We start from the raw sequence: 24,328 nt of genomic DNA on the forward strand, positions 1-24,328 counted from the left end.
GATGAATCTGTAATTGATGAGAGATGGACTATTTCTGGGTTTTTTTGGATTTAGTTTCAATCTGTTGTGAGAAAGCCATGTGTCAATAGTTGTGAGAGATAAGGATACTAAAGATAATGTATGAGTCCAGGAGGTGTTGTATGGTACCATAAACTGTATGTCATCGGCATAGATTTTAAGTTGTATGTTAAGTGAGGCTAAGATGCGGCAAAGTGGTAACAGATATTAAAAAGAATAGGGGATAGAGAAGAACCCTGTGGAACACCCGATGCAATAGAGTATGGTTCGGAAGAATGATTGTTATATTAACTTGTTGAATACGATCAGATAGAAATGAAATAAACCATTGTAATACAGCACCCGAGATACCTATAGATTTAAGAATAGAAATGAGAATTTGGTGATCAACAGTATCAAAGGCTGCGGAAATATCTAAGAAGACAATAATGTGATCTGTGTAAGAATCGAAAGCCCGAAATATAGTGTCAGATGAAGTCAATAGAAGAGTTTCAGTGGAGTGACCCTTGCGAAATCCATGTTGATTTGTATGTAGTATATAATTTTCTGATAGATAATTTGATAGTTGAGATAACACTACTGATTCGATCAGCTTAGCTAGGGATGTTAATGTAGCAATGGGTCTAAAATTGTTAAGATCGAAATCTTCCTTTGATTTATTCTTAATAATTGGAAGTATGGAAGTTTTTTTGAGAGAAGATGGAAAGAGACCATTTTCCAAAGATTGATATACTAATAGTGCTAAAACATTTCTAGCATGGGGACCTAAGGCTTTGAAGAAAGTACCAGAGCACGGATTATCGGGTGAGTTGGAAGGGTTTTGTTTTCTAATAATGGTTTGTATAGTGTTTTCAGAAACTGGTGTAAATTCGGACCATGTATAAGTAGATTCAAGGTTATTATAAGAGGGTAATGGTAACTTGGAGAGTTGATTTGAAATGTCTGTAACTTTTGATTTGAAATGATTAGCAATTTTATTACATAAGGCCGTGTCAAAAATGGTGGAACATTCTTTTTGGGTGGTTGTTAGGTTTTACTATATTGAATAGTATGTTAGGGTTTCCATTAGCTTTAGCAATTTGATTTGCATAGTAAGATTTTTTTGCTAGGTTAATGTTTTTGTTATATTGACATAATAAGGAATAGTAAGCATTTTTTGTTTCAGGAGTTTTATTCTTCCTCCATTTGCGTTCAAGTTTTCTAAGTGAGGTCTTTAATGAATGCAGAGCTTTAGTATACCAAGGAGCATTTGTTTTATTTTTTTTTGTTTGATTGTATTTTTATTGTTTTTAAAGGAGCAATTGAGTCTAATGAAGAAGAGATAGCAGAATTCCATTTATCAATGGTTTCCTGAATATTAGGAGCTAATGTAATTGGTAAGTTGGGTATTACTTTATCAAGGAAAGAGTCTATGGTGGTGAACTTTTGTTTGACTATGGATTGCAAATCCTTTTTGTTTACTGTTTTTGTATGGGTGATATTGAGGGAAAAGTTAATAAGATAATGGTCTGACCATGGTATTGCAATGATCTTGGTTTTTTCTGGAATATTGGAGAAAAAGCTGGAATTGATAAAAACCAGGTCTAAGGTTTGACCTTTTGTATGTGTGGGGGACTGAATGAGTTGTTCCCAGCCCAGGCCTGACATGGCGTCCAGAAAGGCATTTACTGTGGGTGAGGGGCATGTAATATGTAAATTGAAATCGCCTACTATGATAGTTTTACTTAAATCAACTGGAAGAAAGGTTATAAGCTCAATGAAACTTGATAAGTCTGATTGTAGGCATCCTGGTGGAGAGTAAATAATACAGATGTTTAAGAAAAAAGTTGTTATAAGTAGTACTTCATGGCGACCTGAGACAGTGAGCTGTTTTTTTATAGGTGAGAGAGAAGATTTAATAATGGCTAAAATACCACCACCTCTTCTATACAATCTGGGTTCTGAGAAAGCTGAATAAACCTGATGGACATAGCGAGTTTAGGAGAACAGTGTCGGTTTCTGATAGCCATGATTCTGTTATTAGGAAAAAATCAGGGTTATTTTCAATATTAGATCTGGTGGAATCAGATGCTTTTTCTTGTCCTGTAGTATTAGGTTCAGGCAAGTATTTTGTTTGTCTGGCCCAAAGCACAGTTCGCCCGCCTCAGCTTCTAGCAGGCTGTGTTTAAAAAAAAACAAAACAAAACATATATATATATATCTATCTATCAGAAGGCAGTGATATGGCCAAAGGAAGGCTTCATTTTCTGAGGGTTGCAGAAGCCCAACTGGAATGGTTGAACCAACTAATTAGTGAAGAAGAAATAAAGGTGGAAATCGGGTAAACTAAATCATTGAAAGCCCCAGGGCTGGATGGCTTTAGTGGTGAATTCTATAAAATCCTGCTGGAATAATTAATACCCTTTAGCAATATCTTTCAGGCTTTATTGAGTAAAGGCATATATCCTGTAGGAGATATGGCCGAAATCATTGTTATCCACAAAAAGGGCAAAGAATCATTGCTAGCTTCTTACCACCCTATCTTCCTCTTGAATTTTGATCAGAAATTATTGGCAAAAATTTGGGCTAATAGACTAGCTGTCATATTGCCTAAGGTGATTAAAGGTGGATAGGTGGGATTTGTGCAGGGCAGGTACGCACTGGCGAATGTTAGACTGGTAATGACAGTGATGACATGCTGTAGATAGCAAGAAGACCCCTTTTTAGTTGTCCGCTTTGACGCTGAAAAGGCGTTTGATAGAGTGGAGTGAGATTACTTATTTGAAGTTATGGAAATAATGGGTTTGAATGGCCATTTTCAAAAAGCTGTGAAGTTTTATTTTAAACCAAAGTATAAAGAACCGCAGCACTTGTTTTGTGTATCAAACTGTATGCAACCAGAAAAACAAAGTATAGAAGCTCTATCCACAATGTGCTCTTATCCAAACGTATTTGATATTCTTTTAACAATTTTAATTTAGAAAATGTATCTAAGACCGCATCAGCAAGCCAGACGACGGCAGTGGAACCCACTTGCCGTCCGGACTTCTCGTCATGTGCGGCGTGATGTTAAATAGATTTTTTATGTGTAAAGGTAGCTTGTTAATTGTCCTCTAGATCCCGTTTATGAATTGAAAAATGCATCATATCCCAAATAGCACCCGACAACGGCCGGTGTTTCGCGATCAGAATCGCTTCATCAGGAGCAAATTTTACAACCAGTTTTTGTTACGGCAGATGCTATAAAGTCAAGAGGACACAAACAATTATATGAAAAGAATAGATTCAAACCAGGTACTTAGCTTGGCGTTGAATGCAGCACCACCAACCTTTCTGTTGGACCAAAATGTCTCTTAGAATCTTGCAGCCGTACGGGACAGAAAAACCTTGGACGCCTTGTCCTTTTTAAAAGCCCGCGCTTTTACGCACGTCATGACGTCATCACGAAGCTGTCGTCATGGGATGATCGTAATTGAAAATTTGTCTTATTGATCTAATGAACCAGGTTTAATTAAAGGAAAACTTGCAGTTCTAATGACGAATTTAGACCCTCAGGTTCCACTGTTTTAAGCCGATGAATCCATCGCTGTTCTGCTCTTAGGAGGCGGTTATTAAAATTCCCGCCTCGCCAATTTGGAGACAGTTGTTCTAAGACACAGACTTTTAACTGTTCAAAACTGTGTTGAAAAGACATACAATGTACTGTTAATGGGGCAGAGATCCGGCCTGTTGAAATACATGACCGGTGCTCAATGAGCCTGGTCTTGAGAGCACGTTTCGTTTTGCCTATGTATAACCTATTACAGGGGCACTGTATCACATAGATCACTCCAGTGGACCGGCAATCAGTGAAATTTCTAAGTACAAAAGTGAAATTCTCACGGGTGAAATGTATTGCTGATGTAGTAATCATAACTGAACATACTGTGCATTTTCCACTTGAAGTGTGAGCTCCGATAGTAATTTTAGGTTGAGGCATCGTTGTATCAGAGTGTACTACCAGGTCTTTGATATTCGAACTCCTGGTGAAGGCAAATCTGGGAACATCAGACAATTCATGGTGAGTTTGTAGAATGTGCCAATTGTCAAACATGATCTATTTCATAGTCTGAGACATAGAGGAGTAAGGCAAAACACAAGTTAGTGTGTCTGAAGTATCTGGACTGTGTGGTAGAAACAACCAATCTCTATTTGTAAATCTGGCCCGACTGAGGGCTCGCTTAACGCAGCGTGAAGGGTAACCTCTTTTAATAAAACGGTCTGTAAGCGATGTGGCTTGATGTCGAAAATCATCCATAGAAGTGCACAATCTTCTTAATCTGAAAAATTGGCTCACTGGCAAGTTTTCTTTGAGAGCACGAGGATGTGCGCTGCTAAAGTGTAGGAAAGTATTTGAAGAGACCGGTTTTCTGTAAATTGAAGTTTCAAAACCTAGATGTCTCTTCTGGATTTTTATATCCAAAAAATGTATCTCTGTAGAACTTGTTTCAGAAGTAAAATGTAAATGACTGTTGCACCCATTCAACCAAAGTAAGAAATCTTGAAACGATGATGTTGTCCCCTGCCAAAAAATCAGTATGTCATCGATATACCTCTTCCATATTTTTATGTATTGATGGAAAGGGTTATTATTGTATACCCAACTTGTTTCAAATACTGCCATGTAGAGATTCGCCAGATCCGGTGCCATGGTGGCACCCATAGCGGTGCCACAAGTTTGATAGAAAGCCCCTTCGAACGCAAAAAAATTTTTTGTAAGGGCAATCTCTAATAATGTTGTTAGAAAACTGGTGGGGATCCTGTGTGGTCGAGGTCTCTCTTCGAAAAATGTTTTGGCTATTAGAATCATCTCATCCTGGGGGATACTGGTATATAGTGCTTCCACATCCAGGGTGACTAACAACAGCTGAGATGTGTCTTCATTGAAAGATTCTAAATATTGAACAATTTGTTGCGAGTCTCTGATGTATGATTCTTGTATTGCCACAAATGGTGCCAAAAAGAAATCTATAAAACGAGATAGTGGTTCAAGTAATGACCCTCTACTGGAGACTATTGGCCTTCCAGGAGGCTGTTGGATGTTTTTGTGTATTTTTGGTAAGTGATAGAAAACCGGGATGATTGGAAACTTATTTACCAAAAAAGAAATCTCATGTGCAGTCAAGAACCCTTGATCTGCCCCTTGTTGTATCAACTGTTCAATGGACTGTAAAATCGATGCTGTGGGATCTTCTTGAAGAGGTGTGTAAAATTGTCTGTTGTGGAGTTGTCTCAAAGCCTTTGCTTGGTATTGATGACTATCCATAAGCACAATTTTACCGCCCTTGTCTGCGGGTTTAATAATAAGATGATGGTTATCTTGTAATTCTCTTAGAGCTTGAACATCCAATCGTGTCAAATTTGTATACAATCGATCCGTAGTGAAGGCAGCCTTGAGATCAAGGCTTTTTTTTTTACGCACGTCATGACGTGCGTAAAAGCGCGGGCTTTTTAAAAGGACAAGGCGTCCAAGGTTTTTCTGTCCTGTACGGCTGCAAGATTCTAAGAGACATTTTGGTCCAACAGAAAGGTTGGTGGTGCTGCATTCAACGCCAAGCTAAGTACCTGGTTTGAATCTATTCTTTTCATATAATTGTTTGTGTCCTCTTGACTTTATAGCATCTGCCGTAACAAAAACTGGTTGTGAAATTTGCTCCTGATGAAGCGATTCTGATCGCGAAACACCGGCCGTTGTCGGGTGCTATTTGGGATATGATGCATTTTTCAATTCATAAACGGGATCTAGAAGACAATTAACAAGCTACCTTTACACATAAAAAATCTATTTAACATCACGCCGCACATGACGAGAAGTCCGGACGGCAAGTGGGTTCACTGCCGTCGTCTGGCTTGCTGATGCGGTCTTAGATACATTTTCTAAATTAAAATTGTTAAAAGAATATCAAATACGTTTGGATAAGAGCACATTGTGGATAGAGCTTCTATACTTTGTTTTTCTGGTTGCATAAAGTTTTATTTTAAACCAGAGGCTGTTTTTGTTAACTTTACCCATTCTGACACCATTACTATTGAGAGAGGAACTAGACAGGGTTATCCCTTGTCTGTTGTTTTTGGAGCCTTTATTGTGCACTCTTCAAGGGGGAATATGACTTTAAATATGCAGCTTTCGCAGATGAAATTTTGATTTTTCTTACCAAACCAGTGTCCTCTCTAGAAGTGCTACTGCAACTTTTTTCTCATTTTGGAGTATTTTCTGGATTTCGATTGAACGCTGACAAATCCGAAGGCTAGCCTTTCTGTCTTCCTTAAGACCAGTGGGGAGGTTGTTTTCCTTTTAAATAAGCTGATACGGTATTTAAATTCTTAGGTTTGGAAATGTCCGCTAATCCGGTGAACTCTCTAGTCTAAATCTGACTCTGTTTATGGAATATATCAAAAAAGGAAGGGGAAGTTCCATACTTAGAAGGGACTACCTTTATCCTTGGTTGGGAGAATCAATCTCTATAAAATAGTGATCTTTCCGAGATGGATTGAAGAGGGAGTAATTACTATAACGAGAAAAATTTATGTATACGGTTTAAACCAAGAACAAAGACAGCTGTTTACATTCACAGTATATTATTACATTACATTGATCCCAAGTTATTAATCGACAGTATTTTATCCTCTGCCATTCAGGAAATCTCTCAGATGCTCTGGGTTGAAGAAAACAAAAGCATTTCCAGATAATTTTATTACACAGCTGCATGGATAGCGCATTTGAAATGTTGCTCCTAGAGCATTTACTTTGGTGCGCATCAATAGAAAAGCCTTCGTCTTAATTGTGTTGGTCTTGCCAGGTCTGGATATATGCGAACAGTCTCTCCATAAAATTGTGTATTTAAATTTTTAAAGTACGCCTTCGTTATGAAACTGAAGTCCTGTTCAGAGTATAAGGAAACAAATAAAAGCCTCTTGAAGGAGGATCAACTTGGTGGGGGTGTGGCACTTTGTCCTCTTTTTGCGTCCTCTTTCAACTCCCATCACAATTCGGATTCAGGAAACACAGAATCTCTCCTTCTCTCATTAATGGACAACATCCTGATGGGCCTCGACAAAGGTCAATCATACCTGCTAGCTCTTCTAGACATCTCCGCTGCATTTGACACAGTTAACCACACAATCCTCATCAACCACTTGATGGAAATAGGCATCTCAGGCTCTGCACTCCTCTGGTTAAAATCTTTTCTAAGCGACAGGTATTTCAAAGTTAAAATAATCAAAGAATTTTCCCCCATAGCGTCCAAGCAAGGAGTACCCCAGGGTTCCTCGCTTTCCCCGACCCTATTCAACATCTATCTTCTCCCCTTATGCCATCAATCGTTATGGTGATTACACCCACTAATGGACTCTGACACCTCCAGGTTAAAGCACCATTATGCTTTAACCCGTACGCCCTATGGTATCACCTCATATTTATTTCCTGCCTTATCTTCTTTCCAGCTTGTTGCAAGCTTCCAAGTTCTCTTACCCTGTTGATTGTAACTTTTTGACTCATTCCTACCTACTGTTTTTTGCTGTACTTGAATTGTTACCCCAGTTATTTTCATGTTAATTGTAAACCGATCCGATATGGTTATTTACTATGAAGGTCGGTATATAAAAACTATTAAATAAATAAATAAAAATAAAATCTACTCAAAAATCTCAATCTCACCTACTTTATTTATGCGGACGACGTGCAGATCATAATCCCCATCAAGGATCCCATCTCAGACACTTTAAACTATTGGAACAGCTGCCTCCATACTATCAATATCCTTCTCATGAGCCTCAGCCTGGTTCTCAATACATCCAAAACCGAACTTCTGGTCATCTCCCCCAACGATAATAACCCACTAGCCAGCACCACAAATATACCATCAGTAAATCAAGTGAGAGACCTTGGAGCCACCCTAGACTCCAGAATGAACCTTAAAAAATTCATTAACACCACCACGAAAGAGGGCTTTTATAAACTTCAGGTCCTAAAACAATTAAGACCTCTCCTTCACTTCCATGACTACAGATCTGTCCTTCAAGCCATACTATTCTCAAAAATTGATTATTGCAATGCTCTCCTGCTCGGTCTCCCGGCCTCCTCCTCCAAACCTCTTCAGATGCTGCAAAACGCTGCAGCCAGGATCCTTACAAACACTCGCCGGATGGACCACATCACACCGATACTAAAAATACTACATTGGCTACCCACACACTTCAGAATACTCTTCAAGACTCTGACCATCATTCACAAATCCATATATCAGCAATCCTCTCTGCAACTTACCATACCCCTCAATTTACACTCCTCATCAAGGCCAACCAGATCTGCATACAGAGGCTCCCTCCAGGTTCCCCCTAGCAATTCCACTATACACAACTCCATCGAAAAACGAGCGCTATCAACCGCTGGTCCACATCACTGGAACTCCCTCCCACCAGACCTACGCCAGGAACATTGTCATCTCACATTCAGAAAAAAATTGAAAACATGGCTCTTCGCCCAAGCTTATCGCTGAAGAAACCCATGGTAGCCGCAAGGACCACCACCCCTTGGTTGCGGCCTCTTTCAACCTCAGTAAGGATCTGCTTTCTAGAACCGCTCGCATATATTAACTTTTCAATTGAACTCCATTATGTAAATTTGTATTTAAGTTTACCAGATAAGCAACCACTCTTTGCTTACCTGCCCTTCTATACATTAGAATAGAAATTGTTAATCTATCCCTTTTCTTCAAACAGCCTGGTTCTACTTCCCTGTTTTAATGTAACTTTCGCTTTCTGTGTTAACTGGTTTCCCCCCCTTGTTTATTGTAAACCGGTACGATAAGACCTAGTCTTGAGCATCGGTATATTAAAAGAACTTAAATAAATAAAATGTCTGGGAGGGTATAGAGTCCAACAGGGTAAAGATCATACAAGAGAGTAAATGCTCAGTAGAATCTATATGGGTAGAAATCCCATGTGTGTTGGGTAAGAGTATAGTGATAGGAGTATACTACCGTCCACCTGGACAAAATGGTCAGACAGATGATGAAATGCTAAGAGAAATCAGGGAAGCAAACCAATTTGGCAGTGCAATAATAATGGGAGATTTCAATTACCCCAATATTGACTGTATAAATGTTACATCAGGACTTGCTAGAGACATAAAGTTCCTGGATGTAATAAATGATTGCTTAATGGAGCAATTGGTTCAGGAACCAACAAGAAAGGGAGCTATTTTAGATTTAATTCTTAGTGGAACGCAAGGTTTGGTGAGAGAAGTAACGGTGGTGGGGCCACTTGGCAACAGTGATCATAATATGATCAAATTTAAACTAATAACTGGAAGGGGGACAATAAGTAAATCTGCAGCACTAACACTAAATTTTAAAAAGGGAAACTTTGATAAAATGAGGAAAATAGTTAGAAAAAAAACTGAAAGGTGCAGCTGCAAAGGTTAAAAGTGTTCAACAGACTTGGACATTGTTTTAAAATACAATCCTAGAGGCGCAGTCCATATGTATTCCGCGCATTAAGAAAGGTGGAAGGAAGGCAAAACGATTACCGTCATGGTTAAAAGGTGAGGTGAAAGAGGGTATTTTAGCCAAAAAAAATCCTTCAAAAATTGGAAGAAGGATCCATCTGAAGAAAATAGGATGAAACATAAGCATTGTCAAGGTAAGTGTAAAACATTGATAAGACAGGCGAAGAGAGAATTTGAAATGGTTGGCCATAGAGACAAAAACTCATAATAAAAACTTTTTAAAATATATCCAAAGCAAGAAACCTGTGAGGGAGTCTGTTGGACCATTAGATGACAGAGGGGTTAAAGGGGCTCTTAGGGAAGATAAGGCCATTGCAGAAAGACTAAATGAATTCTTTGCCTCCGTGTTTACTAATGAGGATGTTGGGGAGATACCAGTTCCCGAGATGGTTTTCAGGGGCGATGAGTCAGACGAACTGAACGAAATCACTGTGAACCTGGAAGATGTAGTAGGCCAGATTGACAAACTAAAGAGTAGCAAATAACCTGGACCTGATGGTATGCATCCTAGGGTTCTGAAGGAACTCAAAAATGAAATTTCTGATCTATTAGTTAAAATTTGTAACCTATCATTAAAATCATCCATTGTACCTGAAGACTGGAGGGTGGCCAATGTAACCCCAATATTTAAAAAAGGCTCCAGGGGCGATCCGGGTAACTATAGACCAGTGAGCCTGACTTCAGTGCCGGGAAAAATAGTGGAAACTATTCTCAAGATCAAAATCATAGAGCATATAGAAAGACATGATTTAATGGGACACAGTCAACATGGATTTAGCCAAGGGAAGTCTTGCCTAACAAATCTGCTTCATTTTTTTGAAGGGGTTAATAAACATGTGGATAAAGGTGAACCGGTAGATGTAGTGTATTTGGATTTTCAGAAGGCGTTTGACAAAGACCCTCATGAGAGCTTCTACGAAAACTAAAAAGTCATGGGATAGGAGGCAATGTCCTTTCATGTATTACAAACAGGTTAAAAGACAGGAAACAGAGTAGGATTAAATGGTCAATTTTCTCAATGGAAAAGGGTAAACAGTAGAGTGCCTTAGGGATCTGTACTTGGACCGGTGCTTTTCAATATATATACAAATGATCTGGAAAAGAATACGACGAGTGAGGTTATCAAATATGCGGATGATACAAAATTATTCAGAGTAGTTAAATCACAAGCAGACTGTGATACATTACAGGAGAACCTTGCAAGACTGGAAGATTGGACATCTAAATGGCAGATGAAATTTAATGTGGACAAGTGCAAGGTGTTGCATATAGGGAAAAATAACCCTTGCTGTAGTTACACGATGTTAGGTTCCATATTAGGAGCTACCACTCAGGAAATAGATCTAGGCATCATAGTGGATAATACTTTAAAATCGTCGGCTCAGTGGGCTGCAGCAGCCAAAAAAGCAAACAGAATGTTAGGAATTATTAGGAAGGGAATGGTTAATAGAACAGAAAATGTCATAATGCCTCTGTATCGCTCCATGGTGAGACCGCACCTTGAATACTGTGTACAATTCTGGTCACCGCATCTCAAAAAAGATATAATTGCAATGGAGAAGGTACAGAGAAGGGCAACCAAAATGATAAAGGGGATGGAACAGCTCCCCTATGAGGAAAAGCTGAAGAGGTTAAGGCTGTTCAACTTGGAGAAGAGACGGCTGAGGGGGGATATGATAGAGGTCTTTAAGGTCATGAGAGGTCTTGAACGAGTAGATGTGACGCGGTTATTTACATTTTCGAATAATAGAAGGACTAGGGGGCATTCCATGAAGTTAGCAAGTAGCACATTTAAGACTAATCGGAGAAAATTCTTTTTCACTCAACGCACAATAAAGCTCTGGAATTTGTTGCCAGAAGATGTGGTTAGTGGGTTCAAAAAAGGTTTGGATAAGTTCTTGGAGGAGAAGTCCATTAATGGCTATTAATCAATTATACTTAGGGAATAGCCACTGCTATTAATTGCATCAGTCTTCAACAAACATCAAAATAAGGGAATGCTTGTGTAATGGTGATTTTGTGTACGGTGGCTATATTCAAGGGCAACCAATTTGAGGCTGTCCTTTTATTCGCCCCGTCTATTTCTCTTTATTATCGTAATCTTGCAGTAATATAATTTTTTAATAGCGATATTTTCTTTTTTCTTTTTGATAAAACCCCAACTCTCTGTTTGCTGAGGCGACCCGTGAGTAGATAAATGAATACTTATCGAGGCATCTGTCTCTATTCCTTCTTATAGGGTCGCGTCTGCTTGCCCGACATGGGCCATGTTTCGGCACGGGTGTGCCTGCTTCAGGGGCTACAGGAGGGGTAGCTACTGCGTCCTTGCTGGGTACACAGTGGCTGGTGTATCTTCAACTATGTAAAATTAAATACAAGTAATCTAAGTTTACTACTTGTTGTAACCGCGTATTTTTCTCACTCACCATTTTCAAGTCGCAGGAACTTACTTTTGTATTTACCGTGCTTCTGTTCGTGGGCGACGCCTCCTTTTCCCGTCTGAGGCGCGTATGCCTATTCTGTGCTTTTATACTTACCGTGGGTGTACATCCATTTTCTTCACTAAACCGAGGCTAAATCAGGTGTGCTAAATGAAAATGATTATTGACCTGTGGGCATTTTCCAAAAAACCTTGTATGCACGGTATCTTAACTACTTACTGCTTTACCTTGTGGAATCTAGATTTTCCTTCTTCCGTAGCCCTACATACCCTTAAATCTACATTTAATTGATTTAGATCTCCTGAACTGACCTTCGAAGATGTGATGCGGACCTGGTGGGAGACTGATTTGTTCTTCGGGGATGTGGTGCGGACCTGGTGGGGGACTGAACTCTCTCACGTCCGTCTAGAATCTTAAAAAGGAGCCTCAGGGATACAGAAGGAGGCTATAGAAATCGGACATTATTACATGAGAATGCCGCATACACCTTAGTAGCAACAATTCTAGTAGAGCCACGCCCCTCAGCTAGCAGACACGTCCCTCCCCCCTTTTTTTAAGATTCTAGACGGACGTGAGAGAGTTCAGTCCCCCACCAGGTCCGCACCACATCCCCGAAGAACAAATCAGTCTCCCACCAGGTCCGCATCACATCTTCGAAGGTCAGTTCAGGAGATCTAAATCAATTAAATGTAGATTTAAGGGTATGTAGGGCTACGGAAGAAGGAAAATCTAGATTCCACAAGGTAAAGCAGTAAGTAGTTAAGATACCGTGCATACAAGGTTTTTTGGAAAATGCCCACAGGTCAATAATCATTTTCATTTAGCACACCTGATTTAGCCTCGGTTTAGTGAAGAAAATGGATGTACACCCACGGTAAGTATAAAAGCACAGAATAGGCATACGCGCCTCAGACGGGAAAAGGAGGCGTCGCCCACGAACAGAAGCACGGTAAATACAAAAGTAAGTTCCTGCGACTTGAAAATGGTGAGTGAGAAAAATACGCGGTTACAACAAGTAGTAAACTTAGATTACTTGTATTTAATTTTACATAGTTGAAGATACACCAGCCACTGTGTACCCAGCAAGGACGCAGTAGCTACCCCTCCTGTAGCCCCTGAAGCAGGCACACCCGTGCCGAAACATGGCCCATGTCGGGCAAGCAGACGCGACCCTATAAGAAGGAATAGAGACAGATGCCTCGATAAGTATTCATTTATCTACTCACGGGTCGCCTCAGCAAACAGGGAGTTGGGGTTTTATCAAAAAGAAAAAAGAAAATATCGCTATTAAAAAAATTATATTACTGCAAGATTACGATAATAAAGAGAAATAGACGGGGCGAATAAAAGGACAGCCTCAAATTGGTTGCCCTTGAATATAGCCACCGTACACAAAATCACCATTACACAAGCATTCCCTTATTTTGATGTTTGTTGAAGAATTATTACTGCAAGGGAAAGAGGTTGGTTGATGTATAGTGAACATTAATTGCATCAGTAGCATGGGTTCTTCTTAGTGTTTGGGTAATTGCCAGGTTCTTGTGGCCTGGTTTTGGCCTCTGTTGGAAACAGGATGCTGGGCTTGATGGACCCTTGGTCTGACCCAGCATGGCAATTTCTTATGTTCTTATGAAGATATTTTTTAAAGGTAATTATGGATAGTTCACCCATAATTTTAGGGAAATTCAATAATCTCATATTTAAGTGTCTTAGGAAATTTTCAACTGATTCCAGTCTCCTAGAAGAGGTCAAGCAATCCCGGACACTACCTACAGAAGTATCTTGTAATTTTTTAACATCAGCTTTGATGGTCTGAGTAGCCAGTGCCTGCTCATGCAATGCCTCTTGGTGTTCTTTTGCTACGAAGTCCAATTTTTTCCCCATATTTTCCACCCGACGGGACTGTTCTCTGAATACAATGGACATACCTGCCACCAGGTCCCACAGTGAGTCCAGTGTAACAACCTCCGGTTTTATAATCTCAGCCATCTGAAAGATGTTTTCTTCAGGGTCTCCCACCGCGACTCTTTTCTCTCCCGCCGAGGGGCCGGTACCACCAACCGCTCCTCTCTCCTCGGTCCTCAGAATGCTCGACCCTCAAGTACAGACGATTCATCTGGGTAAACGCCGACGTTCCTAGCCGACTGAGGCTATGCAGTGACATTCTTTGCCCCAGTAGCGACGGCGGTAGGTGGCGGAGAAGCCGCAGGAGGTTGTCTGGAATCAGGCGGGCTCAGTGAGACTTCCCCGGGTGACAGCGGGGCGCCTCTCCCTGCAACGCCATTGGGGCTGGAAGCCCACGAAACCTGTGAGGGAACAGCCAACTCAGAAACTAGTCGCTGCTCTGATGGAAAACTGGGCTTGGCCAGGTAAACCCTTATTTTCCCTTTTCTCTTATGAGGCATCTTTTCTTTGCAGCTTTCAATAGGTAACAAAAAGCAGGAGCAGCATTGAGAGCGTCTGTTCAGGCAGCCATCTTGAACTCCCTTCCTCTTGTAAGTGTTGGAATTTAAAGGAACCTGGTCCAAGATTATTCTCTTTGCTCATGGGGGGTTAGTTTAATGTATTTATTGCCTTGAGACAGTGATACTGAAGAGCTGCAAGCTTCACAGTGTATAAAGGGGTAGCATTGGCAAATCAGGATCTTGTATATCTCTGGGCAAAACTTAATTGTGCTGGTCTGGACTGGAAAGAAAATTGACAGGTAAGAAACCTAATTTTACCTTTCAGTTTGTAACTTAACGAATTTACTTGGTAAATTTTCTTCATGGTAATTTTTGTATTTGTATACAGGTTAAATGTTTACAAATAATTGAATGAAAAATTGACTTTTTTGTGTAAGGAGAGGAGAAATGATATGCAAAATTATGCAAATTTTTCACAATTACTATAGAATTTTGACAAATCTGCCAAAACATTTGCAGGGAATTGTGCATAACGAGAGAGAGGCAATTGATATTCTCCTATAAAATGTCCTTCCAGTTAGGGTCCTGCAAGGAACATGCTGGTCAGGTCATACCTCAGACCATATTGAACAGATGTTTAGCACTGCCTTCTTTATAGCTGAGTTATGCTCCTGGATCTCCAGGAGGAAGTTGGTTCCTCCTATCTTGCAGATCATCTTTGGGAGGAAATTCAGAAATTTGTCTTTGTAATGGACTGTTCTCTACAGTTTCCCAGTGTAATTCTAGAAAATGTATGCATTTAAAAATTGACTAATAGATGAAAATATTTCATGGTAATGGGAAAGTTTATTTTCCAACTTTTATATTCTATACACTCAGCAAAAGCTGTCTAGAATGGTGCACAGCCAACAGAATACATAATACAATCTTTATTAAAATAACCTACTATAAAACAAATAGAAAATTATGACTGAACACTTGAATCCAATTCTGATCTTAGACAAACAAGAAAAATCCTCTATCCCTAAACTTTAACACCTCCCCCCCACCCCCACCCCTGAGGAATAACCTTGCATTTACCCTCTCCCTGAAAGCCAAATAATTAGACTGAAGCCTAATATCCAGCAGGGTAGAGTTTCATTCAGGAACCCTTTAACCTCTTTAACCTCTTTAACCACTGGAATTAAGTACCATAAGCTCCTATTAAGCACATAGGTCTTAACCAGCTGTTTAAGATATCCTGTCCCTGACCCCTGCTTGAACTTAAACATCAAAACCATGATCTTAACTTGGATTTGTTCCTTAATTGGCAACTAATGAAGCTTATTAGTAATGGTCACGCTCTGGCCCACCGAGGACTAGAATAAACCAACCTTGCTGCATGTTCTGCATTATTTGTAAATGCTGCAAAGTTCTCTGAGATACCCAACACCACCCCATTATAATAATCCCAAACTGGGAGACTAGTGCTTAAATACTGTTCGGAATGCTGCAAAGATCAACAAACTTCACTTTCTGCAACCGACACACTTTAAAAAAAAAAATCTGCCTAACCTGATTAGAAATTTGATACTCAAGACATTTCTTCATCACACACAGCTCCCAAATTCCTCACCTTTGAAAGAACTACTCTCTTCCTTAATAATAAGGACCCCAGGTGGGGAGGATGGAACCATTGTCCTTTCCTGAAACAAAAAATCCATTCAGTCTTTTTACCATTTAAGATCAATTTATTTCTCTCAGTCCAGTGCACAGTCTTCTCTAAACCATTCAGAGCTTACTGCAAAAAAAAAAAAAAGATTAAAATCTTGCCCTATAGGCCATACCAATTGCATATCATCTACGTATTAAGACACTTTAAAACCCAAAGAATGAATAAAATGGCCAAGGGGCTATAAAAAAAATATTTAATAAAAATGGGTACAAGGGAAATCTCTCAGGGACCCTGCACTGAAATGGAAAACAACCTGAACATTTCCCCCTAACCTTCACCACTGCTGTTCTGTTTGAGAGAGAGAGGATCAATCCACTGCAACACTAGCCTCCCAGTTCCATATATCCACAAGAAGTTAGTAGGATCTTGTGATCCATTAAACCAAATGCACTTGTTAGATCCAAAAAAGTCAAAAGTGCTGAGATACCCCTATCTCTTAATTGCAAAATGCACATTTCAGAGCTAAATCCCTTTCTGAGTCCTGATTGGCACTTATCTAACCCATCAATCTCCTCCAAATTCATAGATAATTGCTAATAGGCCTTTTTCTCAATTACTTTAGCCAAAAAAGGACTATTTCGTCACTAGTCTGTGGCTAGCACAATCTTTCTTCAGCAAAAGAGAAATCGCCATTTGTTTCAACGGAACTGGCAAACAACTCTCTAACGAAGATGAATTTACAATTGTCAACCATTCTCAGGGGATTGTTTTATCAGAAAAGATGAACACAGATTAAACACATGTATTTAACATGTGGAAGATTTTTATTCTTAAATGCTAGCACATAACTTTGAAAGGATATCCTCTGAGAATGTTGATTTATATTAACTGGGAGATATCAGACTCACGTCGCTTTGTAACTCACACACTCTCTCCCCCGTCCTTTAACCCCCTTTCCCCCAAAAATTACAGACATCGTTTGTATGGTAAAATAAAGGCCACAGTTTATTATCAAGACCCGAGCCCTCAATTTTTAATACAATACTCAAATACCCCCATATTTTAAACATTTCAACTGCGCCCCCCACCTCTTCCAGTGGTAGAGCTCCTCTTAATCACCGCCTCTGAGCATCGGCCCCCCTCTTGCTCATTGGCAATCTTGTGCAGCAGCCCCCCCCCCGCGCTACACAAGATTCCCCCCCCCCTTTCAACTTTTAACAACAATCAAATCAACAACCTTTTGGGCTCGGGTTTACCGCTCACTGCGACAATGCACTGCCTTTCATAACATCGAACTCTATTACACTTCCTTGGGCGGGAGGGAGGGAAAGCCTCTGCTCACTGCCTCAGCCGTTCCTCACCGACTGAGACGCGCAACAGATACCCTTTCGACCCTTTCCTCATATACCCAATCCCCTTGCTACATTTAAACTTCTTCTCTCCTATTGGTTCCTTATGCTATCTTAACCACCTCCCCCCACCCCCTCCTATCTCCCCACCTAATCTCTGCACTACCCGCTTGCTTCACTCCCGTTATGTACGCAGCACGAGACAGGCTCGTTCTGCTTCACTATCTTTAGAGGAAAAAAGTAAATTTGAGGCTAAAATGACATCTAAGAAGAAAGTTAATATAAGAAAATATATTTAATGTATTAATTTTATTTTTCCCTTAGCCCCACAGACTCCTACAGATTGGTCTAAGAAGAAACAGGAACCCCTTGGAAATCTGACTTCATTAGTGAAGCTTTTGGTGAAGATGATAAATTCCTTTCATGCACTTAATTCCAAAGAGACTCAGCCAGAAACTCCCACCACTGCCTTAGTTTGTGTTGGCAGCTCTATCATTTGCATTCTGTCCAGCTTTGTCAGCCATATTTCTTTGACATCTGCTATCAGAAAACTATTTGCTGTTTTAATACCGCCACTCACAATATTTTATGAAAAAAAGTCAAAGTAAGTATTGTAGAAATGTTCTTTTTGCCCTAGTGGTTTATATCTTATTACATTTCAGTTCTAATGTGAAGTAGGAGTAGTAGATGTAGTATGCCCACTTGTACTGACGGTTTAATCCCAGCATCAAGTTGCTAATAGTCAGCTACATCTTTCTACCACAGAGCCCCATTTTGCAAATTTGGGCAAAATTTTCTGGACATTTATTTTCCTCATTGTCAGGCTTGGTGCATAGCTTTGCAGGTTCCTTGTGATAAAAGCTGTAAAAAGGAAAGGGACTTTTACATCATCTGTATTAGCTGACATTTGTGTGTGCTTATTTGCTCCTTCACAAAGTGCGCAGGTACAGTGATCTGTCCCTTCAGCAAGAAATGTGAATTTACAGGAATTATGAAAAAAATGGATTTGTGGTTCCCTGAAAAATATAGTAACATCGTAAATGATTGTCAATAAAGTCCAAAATGGTCCATCCAATCTGCCAAGTGAAATGTTTAGGGTTGTAATTACCATTCCAAGTTATCCCTATGCCTTCTGTTCATGGTTGTAACAGCTTTTCCATACAGGTTATCCCCATGTAGAAACATTACATCAAAAGTTACCACAGATTACTCTGTTTCTTTATTTCAGTTATGTAGCCATTAGCGTTCATCTGTGCTTCTCACACACTTTTTAATTCTGTTGGAGAACATGGCTTTGTTTTTGCTAAAAATACAATTAAGAGTTCATCTGTTTTCAGAATAGGCTCATTAGTTTTTTAAAACCTTGCTAAAATCTTGATTTGTAAAAAGCATTGATGTTTTGGATTTGACTACCTTTAATAATCTTATCTTAAAACAAGAAATAATTTATGCCAATAGGAAATATATTTGCATGCCTTTCTATCAGGTGCTAAATTCTAGGAGTGCATTCATTAGAATGATTCTCAAGTGCAAGAATTGCTCCAGTTTTTCCCCATTGAATATACTGGGGTATTTTCATTGATTAAATCTGGAGGAAAACATTTTACAAATCCACCTGGTGGAATGTATTGCTTTCTTCAAATTTTTTGATTACCTTTCTTTTCATGCTCTAGATTCTTTTCCATGCCTCGTTATCTTTACCAATTTAGCTTTCTGGTTTTTTTTCTCTTCTGTCCTCCTTCCTTGTTTACCAATTGCTCACTTTTTATTAAAATTAAAGAAAACCAGATTTCTAGTCAGTCCAGACAAATGGGTTATGTTCACCAATCAGCAGATAGAGACAGATCAACAGGCTCACAGATGTCACTCCTTCTGTGCCTCTGACACCAGCCTGCCAGTATTCTTTTTTTATTTATTTATTTTTATTTATATTCTGCTTTTTTCAGCGCTTCAAAGTGGATTACATTCAGGTACTATAGGTATTTCCCTATCCACAGAGGGCTTACAATCTAAGTTGTTGTAGCTGAGGCAATGGAGGGTAAAGTGACTTGCCCAAGGTCACAAGGAGCACCAGCGGGACTCAAACCCTGGTCTCTTGGTTCGTAGCCACTAGGCTACTCCTCCACTCCACTATTCTGACTCCAGCAGATGGTAGGCAAGAATCCTGTGCTTGTGCTGTGAACTGTGGGCCGGTAGGCTGAAAGGGAAAATTATTGCAGAGTTTCCTGAGGTGAAAGATTTAAACTCCCTCCCTCAGTTGAGCATAGGCTCTTGATTGGATTAATTCAAATTAACTCCATTTTGAGGAATGGCTAGTTATTGAGAAGAAAGCTGTGTGCTCCCCCTCTCTGTGGAGCAGGAAAGGATAATGGGCTTCTAGGGGAACTGACTTCATCTTTTTCTCCCTTCTGTTCTCTCTTGCCCCCACTTTCCCTCCCTCCCTATTCAGCTGCTCTGTGTGTTTTTTCAGGCTCAGTATTTGCTGCTTCTTTAAATACTGGAGTGTTAAATTTCTGGGAACAAAAAAAAGCCAGCAGCACTTAGCCAGGTCTTGAGGAGCCAGTTGCTGCACAGTGGCGATTATGTGGCTGTGTTCAGCATATTGTAAGATCCAGTACCATCATCGAACTAAGTAGCTGAAGATAGTACCACACCAAATTTATGGCCACCACAAAGGCCACAATTTCTGAATCTTCTGTTATGTCAGACAAACACAGCCCATCTTTGTGTTGCAACACAACCAAATAATCTAGCCCATGATAGGTAGTGCTTCAAAGGATCTCTGAGCATCTGGGGCTGGTAATCCTAATGGCACTGTATGTATTGGCCATGCCATTCTTAGTATGGAAATCTCATGCATCGGATACATGGCAGGCCTCTGAAACTTCCATCTCACAAGGAAGAGTTTTTGCAAGGTCCGGTTTTACATGACAGTTCAGATTTATTTTGTCTTATGACTTGATTCTTTTCAAGGACTTGAGTCCTGAAGAAGTATTTTTAGGATGTAGTTACCACTCCCTTGAAGGCTAGGAAATTTTCCACATCCTTGGCCTAGGTTTAGGTTTGGAGAATATTTGAGGACTGGTGTACTGAGCATCGTTGTACTCCTGAGAAGGCTTAGATACCATTTATACTGAATTTTTTTTACAAGGTGGTCTTGCTAAGGGTTTTGGCTCTTAATGTCTTAATAGTGCAAGTTGTAGCTTTTTCTTGATGTAGGTAGGCCTTTATCCTCACATCTGGATGTCTGTTGTTTGAAAGGTGTTACGCATATTAGGCTGGTATCAGACCTGCAATTGGAAGTGTCCTTTCTAGCAGGAACTCAGTTTCTACTCCTCAAGCCTATTTTGCTCAAGTTGCTTACCTTGAAACCTGCCTTCTAGTTGTCCTTTGATCTACTCTGAGAGTTTTGGAGTTACAGGCACTCTTGCAGAAAGCCCTTCCTTTTCATTATGTAAAACATGGTTCAGTTACATATTATCCATTGTTTTTGCTGAAGGTAGTTCTGGATTTCCATCCGACTCAGTGATCTCCCTGCCTTCTTACAAAGTTAGTATGGTTGCAGGGTATGATAGTGGTGTTTGAGCCTTGGATGTCAAGAATCTCCTTTTAGGATATCAAGGTCACTAGGGCCTTCAGGAAATCAGACCATCTTTGTTCTATATGGCAAAGTACACATGTGTGAAGCAGCCACCAAGAGTATGTGTGTTGGATAAAGGAGCTCCCTTGCCTAAACAATTGTGAGCGCATACTGTTAGGGCTCAGGTTACCTCTTGGGCAGAGATGTTTGGTATCTCCTTGGGATATCTATAAGGCAGTGACTTAGGTGTAGATATTCAAAAACAAAGCTGAGCTCTTAAATCTAGGCCTCTAAATTAGATGCCTATTAGGCACCTATTTTCATCCAAACTTAGGTGCTTAAGTTTTCAGCTGAAAATTCACATAAATTTAAGATCCTAAAAATCTAGTTCTGAAAATCAGTGCTAAGCGCCTAACTTTTCCTGCCCTAACTCCATCCCCGTAGCCACCTACGTTTTAGGTTCCTAAATGTAGGACCCTAATGAAACTAGGAGCCTAAATTTTAGACAGACCTAGAAAATTTTCAGAAGGGTTAATTTAAGATGTCTCATTCCAGGTTGTCAATTCCTTTCCTAATAATCCCTAGCATTCTATTTGTTTTCTTGGCTGCTGTTGCACACTGAGCAGAAAAGTTCAATGTGTTAACTGTGACGCCTAGGACCTTTTCCTGAGTGGTGACTCCTAATGTGGAACCTTACGTTGTGTAGCTATAATTTGGTTTACTCTACCCCTAAATGCATCACTTTGCACTTGTCCACATTAAATGTAATTTGCCATTTGCATGCCATGTCTCCCAGTTTTGCAAAGTCCTCTTGCAATTTCTCACAATCCTCTTCTGATTTAACAATTTTGAATAATTTTGTGTCATCAGCAAATTTGATAATCTCAGTTGTTCCCATTTACAGGTCATTTATAAATATAATAAAAGAACAGTGATCCTGGAACAGATCCCTGGGGCACACTACTATTCACCTTTCCTCATTAGGAAAATTTACCATTTAACCCTACTTTGTTCTATCTTTTAACCAATTGGCTATCCACAATAGAACACTACCCCCTATCCCATGACATTTTAATTTCCTAAGAAGTCTCTCATGAGGGGCTTTGTCAAATGCTTTCTGGAAATCCCTCTGTCACCTCTTTTTTTAAAGTTTCCTTTGTATGGATGTGTGCCGCATTACTGAACATCAAAAGTTGGGAAGGAATGGTAACTAAATGACAGTGACACCTTTTGTTGATTACTTTTGTTTTCTTTTCAGGTCTCAAGCTGTTAAAGTATACAACAGTCTCAGCAGCAAAGTAAGTAATACAAAAAATTAATTGTGATAGATATGAAGTCATTGTGCATGTCATATCCTCAGTTACTGATTTGACTAATTAAAGTAAATAGAGTTTATAGAGGCATATAAATACTGCTTATAGTATTAATTGCCTTAGTGATACCATAAAATGTATACTTTCATTTTGTAGAAATTTAATGAAACTTTTATCTAGACTCTTCTTCATACATCAGGAGCCTGTCACAAGTTTGCAGCATTGAGAAAAGTAATTTGGTTACTGTTAGCCCACTTAAATACATTTATATAACCAGAAAACAAGATGTAGATAGGTGATAATTTTTTTGGTGTAAAAATGTATTTCTGACAAGCTCTTGAACGGTTGTGTACCTTATATTAAGTCTGTGCAAAATTATCCATTGTATGACAAGCCATATTCTACACTGATGGCACATTCCAGAAAATTAATAAATATTTAGAGGATTAATGATAGTTATAGGGAAACATTTTTTCTCTGAAGATGAGCAGTTAACCAAAGTCACAACTGAGTATTATGACCTGCTTAGCACTGCATGAACATTCTTCCAGAATTCTTTGGATAAGTGCTAGTCCTTTCACCTGTGCATGCACAGCAGATCCCTTGCTGCTGCAGTGCCACATATCCCCTCCTTCCCTTTTTGTCTGCTGAGATCATTATACATGTCTTACTGTGCTGTAGAGCAAAACAATAGCTAAAAAACTGCACATTCCTGAACATACCCAGATCAGACCAGACCAGTGGGTTATTCATCTCTTCCAGCAGATGGAGTCAGAGAATAAAACTTTGAGGCACTGCTATTTAACTGGGAGTGCCACCTGTAGGACCTCAATATTTCTCTGACTCCAGCGGATAGTAGAAATGCACCTGCAGGATGTTAGTTATTTAGTTTAAAAAAAAAAAATAAATAAAAGGTTTTTTTTTGTTTTACTGTAACTTTAGGTTCCAGATCATAGTCACTCCCTGAGATTAGTTTTCTTCGTGGGCCATCCCTCAGGTGGAGCCAGGGGCTCTGGTGGGGCCTGACTGGACTCTGTCAGCGTTCCTGAGAACTCCTCGGTGGGGATTGCATCCGTTCCCGGCGGCGACTAAGTGGGCCCCAGTCCAGCGTATGTCGCTGCACAGGAGGCTTAGTGGGGGATCCCGTGGGATGCAATCGGGAGACATGGCACCAAAAACTAAAATGTCTGCCTGCAGAGTGTATGACATGACGGCAGTGGGTCTGAACTCACGTTCCCTTTGCCCGGCGTGCATTTTGGGGCTAGAAGACCCCTCGAGCCGTGCAGGAAATCTCGGCAAGACGTCAGCAGGGTCTGCTCCCCTTGCTGCCAGGGAGGCATTGCAGGAGACCGCAGGGTGGTTGGGTGATTCTCCCCCCACTCTTTCCCCAGTCAGGCAAGATGCCTCGGAAAGGGAGGGTGAGGCAGCTGACTGTCCCCTGGGATCGGGGGAATTTTCCCCAGATTTTATTCTCCTTCATAAGGCCTACCTGGCTAGGAGAAGTGGAGGAAGAAGGCGGGCAGGGGATTGCCTGCAGTCCCTCACCGCTAAAAAGTCTAAAGTGGCTGCTTGGGGGAATGGCGATATTCTTCAGCGCCAGGGTTTGTGCTGTGTAGCTGCAAAGGCTGGTCCCAGAGACAGTGAGGACTTGGATCTGTCCCATTTGGACCCCCTCTATGCAGGAGCTGACCCGGAGGCGCCGCCATCCCATGACACAGACAGGGCAAAAGATGACCGTGATCCCGATGAGTTCCCGGTCCAGGAGGGAGATGATCCGTGGGTAGTGCATCTATTTAAATGGGATGAACTGCGCCCCCTCATCCCGCAGGCGCTGGAGGAATTAGGAGTGAAGGGCACTCAGGAAAAGTCTGATAATGAGGATGTTAACACAGTCCTAGATGGGCTGAGTGTACCCACTAGCGCTCTTCGGTTGCCCAAGAAGATGCGAAAGCTGGTGAATCGGAAATGGCACTCCCCAGATGCTGGCCTGAAAGTGGTCAGAGCGATGGCCAAGCTTTACCCTTTAATGGAGGACTCCCTGG

General features: G+C 40.3%; 1 protein-coding gene across 3 annotated transcripts in view; it reads left to right on the forward strand.

Moving 5' to 3' along the window:
* The window catches only part of RIF1 (replication timing regulatory factor 1), a 438,203-nt gene that overhangs the window by 206,069 nt on the left and 207,806 nt on the right, over positions 1-24,328 (forward strand). For all 3 annotated transcript variants that reach the window (XM_029605462.1, XM_029605460.1, XM_029605461.1), the window contains exons 22-23: positions 17,718-17,997; positions 22,232-22,271. In XM_029605462.1, the coding sequence (XP_029461322.1) occupies positions 17,718-17,997; positions 22,232-22,271 (320 nt within the window). The remainder of the gene's footprint in view (positions 1-17,717; positions 17,998-22,231; positions 22,272-24,328) is intronic.

The sequence above is a fragment of the Rhinatrema bivittatum genome, chromosome 6 (assembly GCF_901001135.1).
Source record: "Rhinatrema bivittatum chromosome 6, aRhiBiv1.1, whole genome shotgun sequence".
In the NCBI taxonomy this organism is placed as follows: domain Eukaryota; kingdom Metazoa; phylum Chordata; class Amphibia; order Gymnophiona; family Rhinatrematidae; genus Rhinatrema; species Rhinatrema bivittatum.